The following is a 12,500-nucleotide window of genomic DNA, read 5'->3' on the forward strand; positions in this document are numbered from 1 at the left end:
TCTGACAAAAGACAATATTTAAAAAAATAAATAAATATACTAAATAATATTTAAATTAAGAGTCACAGATAGAAAAGGAAATTTTTAAAAAATATAGATATATAGGGCAATATATTATATTCAAAAAGTGAAAACAATATATTATAGAACGGCAAAATAAAAATAATAATAATAATAATAATAATAATAATAATAATAATAATAATAATAATAATAATAATAATAATAATAATAATAATGCATTGATGCTATACGTATTTTATTTAATTAAAAAGAAGAGAGGGAGAGATGAAAATAAAAATTGCAGTATTTAAATGAATATTTTAGTGCGTTTTATTTTTCAAAATAAATGAAAATGCGTTTATTTACAATCAAGCGTTTCGGAATAGATCTTCGAATATTAATTTGTACCGTTAATGGCAATGTTTTGTTAATATCAGTAACAAAGATGTGTCGATTTTTATTTCAATTTTTGTATGTTACTGTTGGAATTACATAAACAGTTGGTCCATTATTTAAGGTTGTTACGTTTTATTTTCTGTCAAAATGACTCAAGAAGACGATGGCAATAAAAACACGTAAATTCTAAGTTTTGATAATTGAAAAATGTCTTATGGTATTTATTGTTATATTACAACATCATTGATTATATTTCTCTCCCGTCAATAGGGATGAATTGGTAGGTTGATATTGACTCTTTGAGATTCATGGGTTCATGACAAAGAGCAAAGTTTTATATCTGTTTGTATTCTTGGTAATAAATGTGTGGTTAACGCAGCCAAGTAATCGACAACAGAGCTTATTTAGTTGTGTAATGAGACATGGCGTTATAATAGATTACATAAGACATTTGGATTTTATCACTGGAAATTAAGTTGAAATGATTTATGCGGAATATGAGTCAATCGTTGTTTTGTTTAGTTTTGTTTTGAAACGCGTTTCATCGTGATTTTTAAAAGGAGACATATTCTCATAGTAACGGAATAACGGACTTTTGGTTTAAAGTCGGAGAACAAATAAAATGACGGAGTATTAATTATTATGAAAGACTAATGTCTTGTAATGGGAGTTAAAATGTTATTACGGAAGAATAACAAAATATTGAAAATGCATTACCATGTCATGTGAGCTGATAATATTTGTGACACAAGTGGTTAACTTGTTAAGAATCAGCGAATTATAAGTAACCCATATGGTAAAATGCTGTTATGCATATTGGGTAAATAAGCGCAGTGATGTAAGACGCGGTAATTAAAGTGCACACGGTTTAAATTACGAGACGCAGGAATGAGGCGTTCGGGAATATTTTATTTTGCGTTTGATTAAAGCGCTTGGTTTAACATTATGAAATGATGCAGAAGGCGGAGAATTTTTATAAATACGATGCGCGTGGTTAAAGCGCACACAATTATCAATGCTATATTAAGAGGCGCGAGATAACGTCGCAATGAGTTATATGAATATTTTTATAAGCCGAGGGCAAAGGCGCGAAACATTGAATTTTTATTGACCAGAGTGTATATCGTTTCTGCAAATATTTTGATTATCATATTTTTCTCCTATAGATTCGCTGTTGTAATTGTAATCAATATTTACTGCGTGGTTTGAATTTAACATTTATATCATAAAGTGTGTAACTGAGTTGAAGAAGAAGTTATGTTCAATTGTCAAATCTTAAGTGTGTAATCAATCGGCAATCAGTTGAAATGGTAGGAAGTGCTACGATAACATAAACAAAATCATATTTCATTAAATTAGGGATTTTCTAAGGGGAATAATTCGAGTTAATCAAAGGCAGAAGTAGTGTTTGCACTAAAACATGATACAGTCATCACGAAAGAGGACACTTGCAACCATCAGTCATAACGGGAACGCTGATGACAACGACAGAGGCAACTCAAACACAGCCACAACAGAGGTCGGGAAATGTCCTAATCCCTTTGGTCTATCCACGAATACATTAAAATGGAGTAACAATCTCGACTACGCCATTGATACGTCCAGAATCAACACAATCTACAGACTACAAATACACAGCAACCTCAATTACATCGTACCTTTCAACTTATACAAACTTGACAGAATTCATAAAATAATATCTGTATCAACACAGATTTCTTCCATGAACCTTTTTTATATTTATATTCTTTATTGAACAATTGGATTACTTGTATTTACTTCTACGACAACAATACCCAACGATGTACGATGTCAATAATTACATAAACGTTCAAGATACGATTGTTTTTACAAAAATGATGTCCAATTGTGAACAATACTACTTCCATCATATTCAGTGGTGAGCGTATTCAAATTTAAACTTATGTCAATATACAAGTGTGCAGCACCCATATCTACAACTTATAAACATTGAATATTATAATAACGCCTGTCTTAGTATCATTGTAAAAGATAAAGGCTATATATGTATATAAGACAATGCAGGAAAAAGTATCGCAAAACGCCACATGAGCGATTTCCTTGGATTCATTATCGTATGATATTCAACAACCTGCGTTCAAATAACGAAAATATTGTTGACCTTATTCGACCCTACTACATACACTACTAGACTACGTTATTGTTACATCATCTACCTGGTGTTTGGACTCACGTCACCCACCGGTACTCTACAGATTACATCATCTACCTGGTGTGTACTCACATGCCACCTCATCAAAACTCGATCAACAAACACAGACAATTACAACACACGACCTCTGTCGACTACTACACACGAACTCTTTGTCAACACATGGCTGAGTTCACAACTTTCTTTTGACTTGCTGGATAAGTCAAACTTCATTTAAATTCAAGATCTCGCACACAGTTAATCTTGAATTTTTACAATTTCATCTACAATGAGATTCAACGTTTACACAAGACAACCACAAATATCAACGAGGAGAATCGACCCAGATGCCGGAGATGAATGGATTACAGCGACGTCACAAGACCAAGAAACAACCCAACAGGTTAAGCATACGTTTGCTACCTGTAGAGTCTTTTTTCGTCCCAAATTCAAAAGACTCGAACAAATACAACACACTAATTGCAAAAGTTGGTCACTTTAGTAACAGCCCACAATCACATACTGTGTTAGATTTTACTTATTTAGTTATTTACACTGTACTAAATATGAATAAGTCGGACAGACTAATGACTGATTATTTACTAAACACTAGATATGTGATGTGAACAAGTCGGACAGACTAATGTCTGATTATTTATTAAACACTAAATATTTGAATGTGAAGACATTATGGTGATAATTCGAAGACATTTACAGAGGAAAAAGTTTTTAATTAATTAACAGTAATTAAAGTGAATTTATGACAATTGGGCTATTCAGTGACCACAACACACACAACAATGCAACACGTAGACTAAATACAATCACCTCAACTCTTATAGTTGATATATTTTTTTTTCATTACATGAAAACTCATTCTAAATGGAGACAATGACTTAATTAACAATTACTGACAATTTTTACAGGATGACCATTCTCAAAACGAACGGATTACTGAGAAATGTGACCTCTGATGGATGACCACAAAGAACAATTTGATATCAATGAAGTTGTAAACTACACCCTGATGACTTAAAAAGCTTAAAAAATTGAAACATCGACAATGAACAATGAATGATAATAACTTCAACTTGAATTTTAAAATGATGATAATGCTATTATTATGATTTATTTTAAATATTTTTTATTATTAATTGAAATGTAATCCTTCGTATATGGATCTAGATGTCTATAATACATTTTTTGTACCACATATTATAAGTAGGAATTAATGTAATAATGTTGTTTAAATGGAATCATACAATATAAGGGAATATACAAGGTACTGGTTTTGATATGCCAGTAAATGAGTAGACATACATGGAAGCTGAGATTATCACCCATGTCGTAAAGAGTTAAATTTGAGATTGAATAAGACAACGTGAGTATATCACAAATGGAATTTGAACCATCCTTTTTCACGCAATACTATTTATGTGTGATGGGATATGACGAGAATTAAACACTTTTATTGCTATGAAGATGGAAGTTAAGGTGAAAAGATATTTTTTCTTTGAACTTTTAATTACTTGATATCTTACTGTCAATGTTGTAATGCCTTAAAAAGTATAATCGATAAATATAAAAATGTTTAATCAACTTTCGTGTTGGTAAATTTAAATTTTAATCACTTTTAAATGATAGATACCTTACTGTTGATGTTGTAATTTGAAAGAAAAATCTATAATCGATATATATATATCTATTTAGATGTTGTAATCAAATTTGATGTTTGTGAATTTATCAATGTTGTAATACTATAAAACCTATAATTGATATATATGAATGTTGTAATCAACTTTGGTGTTTTTGAATTTAAAGTTTAAAGTTTTTAAATATTTAACTGGTATAAGTATTATCATTTTAAACATTTATTTATTACATTTTAGTTGGACATTACATATATATTTAATCTCTCACTGTAATTTTTTTGAATTGAAATTGTTTTAAAGTCAATTTAAATTCTAAGAAAGGGGCGTATGTAAGAGAGTTAGCTTATAGCAAGTGGGTTTAATGAGTTCACAGTGCTTGTATATCAGTTAAACTTGGTCATTATATTGAGTAGTCTAGGACAGTTTTACGTTCCAAAGTTAAAGGATTGGTCATTATATTGAGTACTAGAAAATTACTTTCTTTGATCGGTGTTACTTGGTTATTGGGGATAATAGCATCAAATTATAGTTGGAATTTATTATTTGGGCGTACAGATTATTTGGGCGTACTGAACTAACGTTTACCAAAAGTAATATTATATCATAAAAGGCGGGGTTTAACGCCAATATGTAGGAATTGACGTTTCAGGTTTGATTATGATTTGGTCTTACTCTTAGGGGTTGGATTATAGACTGACAGGGAACTGTCAAAACTGCAAGGGGGCGTGGAAACGATGGAACTATGGGTAAAATTTTGATAGGGATAAAAGAGGATGTTTCGAGGAAAACGGGGGGATTCAACTTGACCATGAGCTGCACACTTTAAACCTTTTGTGCTCACCATCATTTATTTGCTTTTACGAACTTAGAAATATTCCACGTATATTGAAAATGGTTACTTAGGCAAACTGACTTTACATGTGGACTGATTTTACGGATTTGGAATTTATGAAACTGATTGAATTATGACAATGCTATTTGATTTGGATTTGGAATTTATCATGATTTGGATTTTGAATTTATCACAAACAAATAAACTGTAAGAAATGAAACTTGGAATCTGGACTTTTATTTGAATGTTTTGGTGTTGTGCATTCAATTATCATCACCGGCCCTTGAACTCTTTCGTCATTATTAACATCTACAACACAACGCAAAGGATAATACTACCATCTATGAAAAACACCACTATGCGATCATAAGCCATTACATATGTGTGCAACTACCCCACATACATACGAGCTTGACATCAGAGGCGCTCAAAATTAAATAGAACATGGCGAACAAAGCTCGTGTTGACCCGCCGATCGTGAAAAATCGGGTCTTGAGAAGTTTGATCAGCCGACCATCGATAAGCGAATTCTTTTGTGTGATATTATGATATGATGTTGTATTTAGTGTGCACATAAAGCTTTGTTCAAAGAATGCACATAACACTGTGTATCTAGAATTCATATAGGGAATGAGATTAGCGGAAGAGTAGCGTCCCTTGATTGGACGTCTGTGACGTCACCGGCGGAAGCGAGGACGAGAGACGCATGCGCACAACCAACATGACGCTCTCTCTCTAATAACTTTTCCGCCGGTGACGTCACAGACTGGGTGACGTCCAATCAAGGGACACTACTCTTCCGCTAATCTCATTCCCTATATTATAATAATATATATTCTATATATTCTTATATTCTATTATATCTAACCCTTTTTAAAATTTAAAACAAATGCACCCTTAGAAAGCACTCAACAGCACTCTACTTGTAATTAACCTTTGAAAATGGAGTTTATCAATAGGCACATTTTTTCCTCTTCATATATAGATCTATATATAATTTTTTTCCTATTATTTCATACCCCATTTTGTTGCATTAAAAAAACTAAAACTAAAACGTGTATAGTTTATATCAGAAAAACCATCAAGAAAGTCTGCAAAAGATTATAATTAATAAAACCAAATCTTCATGAAAATAACCCATTTTTGTGTTTAGGTTTTAAATCCCGTACACCTCTGAACCACAAGTTTATATTGGTTTCTATAACGTGAAAGGACAACAGAAATTGCTTTCTACCATTTTGATAGGACGCAAGTCTATCACAAAGTATTTTCCACCAAATCTAACAGACCCAGCTACCCGATCACTGCTGGATAGATTGAAGGTTGGGGGGGGGGGGGGGGGTCAGAAAAAAAAATCTCCACTATACCTGGGATTGACCTCGGTCCCTTTGTGTGTGAAGTGAGTGCTCTTATCAACCTCTATCTGGACCTCCTTTACAATACTCTTCAACAATCGTAACGTCACTTCCTTCCTAATGACGCATGGTAACTTTAGTAACACGGGCTCTAAACTATTGGAACAATGGCGGACGCCCGTATGAAATATTTCTCCGGCGAGCGAGCATAAAAGCGTATTCAGTTTGAAGAATATAAAGTAATGATTTTCTTTGTTTAGAACCAAGATGGCCGCCGTTGCCGGGCGACGTGACATCAGACTACTGAATCCAATTGAGATGGGCTGTTTAGGTTGGATGAATTTTTGTTGTATATTCTTAGTATTTATTTTATGCACTGCTTATTCCCTTCCAATTCAAGCGTATTCTTTTCATTACTACTTTGCGCGTGGTGATGGAGCACCTGAATCATTACTATAGTTCCAGGGTGTCACCGAAGTGATGTCGTTTCTTCTCTCTTACTAGCTATCTGCTTCTTTTTGTGATTATTTTACGGATTTTTTCTGTAAATCCGCCTGTTTCTGTTATAATATTTACTTTGATATCTTAGGTTATATTGATTACATTGTACTATTTTGTAGATGCTTGTTTTTTTAGCGTCTCTATAACCCATGTATGAAGAACCTAAGCACAACAACAAAATCTTGCGAATCTACAGTGCTCTTCTGGGTGGGGTTTCTGACTTCCCATAGTGGGCAGGGAGGCACTTACTGGATATAGTTAGTTTTCATCATCATCATCATTGCCTTTTTCACCCTGGGTCAGGGTATAGGCCACAGACAAACAGTTTTCATCCTTCTCTATCCTGAACTAACTTTTTTTTTTTTTTTTTATCTCATTCCATGTCTTACCACTTCTCTGTATATCAGCTTCTTTAATTCTTCTCCATGTTCCTCGTGGCCTTCCCCTTGATCTTCTGCCCTGAGGGTTCCAGTCCAGTACTTTCTTTGTTATAGTTAGTTTTGGGAGATGATATTTATTTTCCTTGTAAAGCATCTCTCTGTTACGTACTGTTTTTTTAATTTTTTTTTTTCATTTTTAACATATGATTTGTAAACATTTGAGTAATAAGTGGGTTCTTGTGCTGGTGTCTGGGTAATCTCAATGAGTACATTGGTGGTGTGCTCTTGGAATCTACATCTATTCCCTATTTGTACCATTCCCCTTTGTCTTACTTTTTCCTCTCAAGTCCTTTTAATTGTACATCTAGAATGTTTTTACTATCCAATTTTCCTCCTTTTTACTGGCGCTGATATGACCTAAATGTGTTGCAAGCGCGTTAATTAAACCCTTAAAAACAAGAAAGAAAAACAATCAGTGCATAGTTACTCATGTTGTGGATGGTTTTTGTATCATTTTCTGTCTCCAGATATTTATTAGAAGACCAGTTAAAAGGCCCATCTAGTGTGGATGGATATACACGATCTCTTACCAGGGGATGTCGATGCGTGGAATGTAAGGCATTTGCTTACTCGTTTGTTTTTTTGGTCCATTGATCATCATCATCATTGTTGTCGTCGTCGTCGTCGTCGTCATCATCATCATCATCACCACCACCACCACCACCACCACCACCACCACCATCACCGTCGTTGTCGTTGTCATTGTCCTTCAATTAAAAAAAAAAAATCCTCATTTAGAATATCACAGTGAACAGACTCTGACGCTGGCAGACGTGGGGTTAGGAAATCACTTCAAAGATTTTTACCAGTCTCTTTGAGGGGAACTTAATACTTTTCACTCCTCGTGTGGTCATGTTCATAGAAGCTTCCCAATTGAGGCCTGCCATCTTCAGTTCGTCTCTAAGTGAACATCTTTCATGTCTATTTTTCGGACGCCCCACCTTTCAAGTCCCTTTGGGGGGTTTCCAATCGAGGGACTGGCAAGTGATGTTTTTCTCCCTGGTCTTCTCAATGTGTCATCGACCCATCTCCATTTCCTCCTCCTAATTTGGAATTTGGGTGCTGATGATAGGTCCTCGGCTTGGCTTGACCGTCTCCATAATTCTGTGCTGGAAGCGTCGTCTTGATATGGGACAGCGTGGCTCAGTGGTACGGTCTTTGCTTCGTACTAAAAAAGTACTGAGTTCGATCACCCGCCCGCTGCGCTGTGTGGCCTTGAGCTAGTCACCTCACTCTAGCTCACTTTGCAGCCATCGCACTGCAGCTGACGTCTGGGTTATTCCGGTATTCCCTTTTGGGATGAATAAAGGGATTTTTATTTTTATTATATTTGTTATTTTTAATGTATAATGTAAGCATTTGAGTGTATTCCTCTTTGTTGGATTTTGTGCTTGTGTCCGGATGAGACTTATAGGTGATCTCAAACTAAGTACATTGGTGGTATGCTCTTGGAATCTACATCTGATTCCTATATGTTCCTAGTACCCCTTTGTCTTACTTTTCCTTGGGTGCTTTAATTTTATTTCAAGAACTTTTTACTATCCCATTTTCTTCCTTTTTACTGGCGCTGATATAACCTAAATGTGTTGCAAACGCCGTAAAAAAAACCCTTAAAAACAAAAACAAAAAACAATTATCTTTTTACTGATATAATAATAATAATATTCCTCCCTTCCTTTACTCCAGTGGATTGTTGGGACGGCCCTAACGATGAACCAGTCATCTACCACGGACACACCCTGACCTCCAAGATTGCCTTCAAGGCCGTCATACAAGCCATCGACCAAGCCGCTTTTCTCACCTCAGAGTAAGTCAGTCTCGTCTTCTGGATTGATGCTGTCTGTTCCTGTTCTTGTTTGTTTGTTGGATTTGCTGCATCGATATTATATAGGGATAGAGTAATAAATGTGATAAATGTGATTTTGTAAACCTGCAGGTTACTTACGCTCTGCCAGTATACACTGAACAATTGCCCAAACCATTGCTATTTTTGGGAAAAATAAATGAAGACGAGTCGGGTATCATAAATTGCTCAACTCATTGCTCTTTGAACATCTTAATAATCATCTGTTTTATTCATTTCTATTTTTTCTTTCTGTTTAGGTATAATTTGATATCTTCAGCTAAGTTGAAGAAAAGTGAACTTGAGGCCCTTAACACCGCTGGAGTGTTGAGTTGTCCCACTAGCAGAGAAACTTAAGTGTCGAAGGGATAATTTATTGTTTTAATCCTTTACTTAAAAATATAAAATTCACCTTGAAAACTCCTTGAATTTCAAAATGGAATTGCTGTAGGAACCCTGTAGTCAATTTTGTAAAAAAAAAATCTGTTAAAGAGGAATTATTTTTGAGATAGCTTCTAAGTGAACCTGGAAAGCAACATATATATATATATATATATATATATATATATATATATATATATATATATATATATATATATATATATATATATATATATATATATATATATATATATATATATATTAATATATTATATATATTATATTATATATTTATATATATATTATATATATATAATATAATATAATATATATTATATAATATATATATATATATAATAATATATATATATATTATATATATATATATATATATAATATATATATGTGGACGCTTTTAAGGACAGGTAGGCTATCCCAGATTTTACAGTTTTGAGAAAATCGACATTGAAGATTTCGATCCCATAAAATGTCCAATTACTGAAATACTGTTCAATATTTTTTTTCAAAACTATTTGTGTGGGATGATAATTGTACTTGACGATGATAGTCATAAAAGAAAACAACAAATACATCACAGAATTCTCTTATTTTATGAAAAACAAGTGGGTTAGCCGAGTTGTCCATATTTAAACAGCATCACTGAGCAAAGAATTTACAATATATAACAAGTGCTATCCCACCCAACTTGCACATCGGGCCATTCCTAGTTATATATCATAAATCTCACCTTAATATTTTTTTAAAAAATTAAATGTTTTATTTTTCTATTTTTGCCCCCAGGTACCCCGTCATCCTTTCAATAGAGAACCACTGTAGCATCAAGCAGCAGATGGCAATGGCCCGTTGTATGCAGAGCGTCTTCGGGGACAGAATTGCCACGGCCGACACGGCCACCCTCAACAGTCAAACCACCCTGCCATCTCCTGAATCGCTCAAGGGAAAATTTATCATCAAGGTGAGTTGATGGCCTGGTGCTGGTTTACTGAAATAATTCCTCTGTCACCACTAGCAGTATGGGCAGTGAGTGTAGCTCAGTGGTAGTCTTTGCTTCGTACCTAAAAGGTACCGAGTTCGAATACAAACTGCGCTGTACAGCCACAGCAGACATGGCCACCCTCAACAGTCAAACCACCCTGCCATCTCCTGAATCGCTCAAGGGAAAATTTATCATCAAGGTGAGTTGATGGCCTGGTACTGGTTTACTGAAATAATTCCTCTATCACCACTAGCAGTTTGGGCAGTTAGTGTGGCTCAGTGGTACAGTCTTTGCTTCGTACCTGAAAGGTACTGAGTTCGAATACAAACAAACTGCGCTGTACAGCCTTGAGCAAGCCGCCTCGCCCTAGATCAGTTAGCCGCGCTGCACTGTGGCTGATGCCTGGGTTATTCCAGTCTTCCCTTGGAACAGACTCTTATGCATGGAACAAATTTGTTCGATTTTCAATGAGGGTGAACTCAAGAGAGTTAAGACAATTTTTTTCTTGCGGATGAATAAAAACAATTTTACTTCTTTTATATTTGAATTAACAAATCTACTACTTGGCCGTGCTCCGGAGAAAAAAAAAATTGTTTAAAAATGTTTGGCCAGAAAGTTTATCCTTCAAGTATTGATTGATTAAAATTACTCTTATCTTGCTAAAAACTCTTAAGCCTGGGACTGCATAGAAGTCCCAGGTTTTAGAGATTTTGTCCAGAGGGTCAATTCAATGGTTGATATTTTCCATATCTCTTTTCGCCAGCTTGTCTCTTTTTTCTTCTTCAAAGTTTTAAATAATTTCATTGAGTGGAGGAATATCCACTAAATACACTCTCCTCTTTATTTTAAAAAAAAATCACTATTAGTTATATCAGGGCATAATATGACAAATTGACCTTTCTCACCCTTAGATATGAAATGATTTGGTATGATTTGCGACTGTGTTTCTTTCTCACAGGGTAAAAAACTTCCCAACAACTCAGAATCGGAGGAGGGTTACGTCACAGACGAAGACGAAGGTGTGGAGCCGGACAAGAAAAAAAGCAATAAAAGGGTAATAAGGCATGCAGATCAAAAGCAATTGAGATTATGTCTGTCCCCTTAGCAGTGATTGGTTTGCTATAATGTCCTATCCAGAGGGTAGCAGGCAATTAGATCTATTATTCTCCTTTTAACTCTACAGAAATTGGGATACGTTCTATAATACATGGGCCTCTTTGTGCTCTAATTTTTTTTCCCCCATAGAACAACCCCCCCCCCCCCCCCTGCTTAAAACTAATTGCTTATTTTATGGCATTGTATTGCATCTCAGACTTGGTTTGTTTCGGGCTTGTTTTGGAAAAACAAAATAATATCCTGAAGACAGTTTTCCCATAAATTGATGGATAGAAGAAATTCTCTTTTATCTTCTTCTTCTGAGTCGGCTAGCTTAAATTCTGTCGAGCACTGTAAGTCAAATTGATACTAGGCTGCTAGAATCTGTGGACTGTAAAAAGTAATAAACAAAAATGAATAGAACAGCTTCAAAAAAAAACAAAATACCAAACATGGAATGTTTCGGGCTCAAAACCCTTCTTCAGCTAACAACAACAACAATTAAAGACATAAATACATTACTAAATTCCAGATATATAGACGACAGAGATATTGTGTAGGTCTTCTTCTTTTTCTACAGAGAGGACCTCAAAAATATCTCGTGTCGTCTATCTGGAATTTAGTAATGTATTTATGTCTTTATTGTTTTGTTGTTGTTGGCTGAAGAAGGGTTTTGAGCCCAAAACGATCCGTGTTTGGTATTTTGTTCTTTTTTAAAGCTGTTATATTAATTTTTGTTCATTACTTTTTGAGCAATGTAACAAAGTTTGAGACAGACCAGTGGGATAGCAACTGTTCCATCCTTTTCATGTGTGAATGCCTGTTTTTTTCA

The 12,500-nt window shown here is 34.5% G+C and overlaps 1 protein-coding gene across 2 annotated transcripts in view; it reads left to right on the plus strand.

Moving 5' to 3' along the window:
* Positions 1-12,500, plus strand: part of LOC144978791 (inactive phospholipase C-like protein 1) — a 241,163-nt gene that overhangs the window by 203,033 nt on the left and 25,630 nt on the right. For both annotated transcript variants that reach the window (XM_078925284.1, XM_078925285.1), the window contains exons 10-13: positions 7,820-7,905; positions 9,039-9,159; positions 10,378-10,552; positions 11,532-11,627. In XM_078925284.1, coding sequence (XP_078781410.1) covers positions 7,820-7,905; positions 9,039-9,159; positions 10,378-10,552; positions 11,532-11,627 — 478 coding nt within the window. The remainder of the gene's footprint in view (positions 1-7,819; positions 7,906-9,038; positions 9,160-10,377; positions 10,553-11,531; positions 11,628-12,500) is intronic.

The sequence above is a fragment of the Berghia stephanieae genome, chromosome 8 (assembly GCF_034508935.2).
Source record: "Berghia stephanieae isolate SIO BIC M18660-M18661 chromosome 8, UCSD_Bste_1.3, whole genome shotgun sequence".
Lineage (NCBI taxonomy): Eukaryota > Metazoa > Mollusca > Gastropoda > Nudibranchia > Aeolidiidae > Berghia > Berghia stephanieae.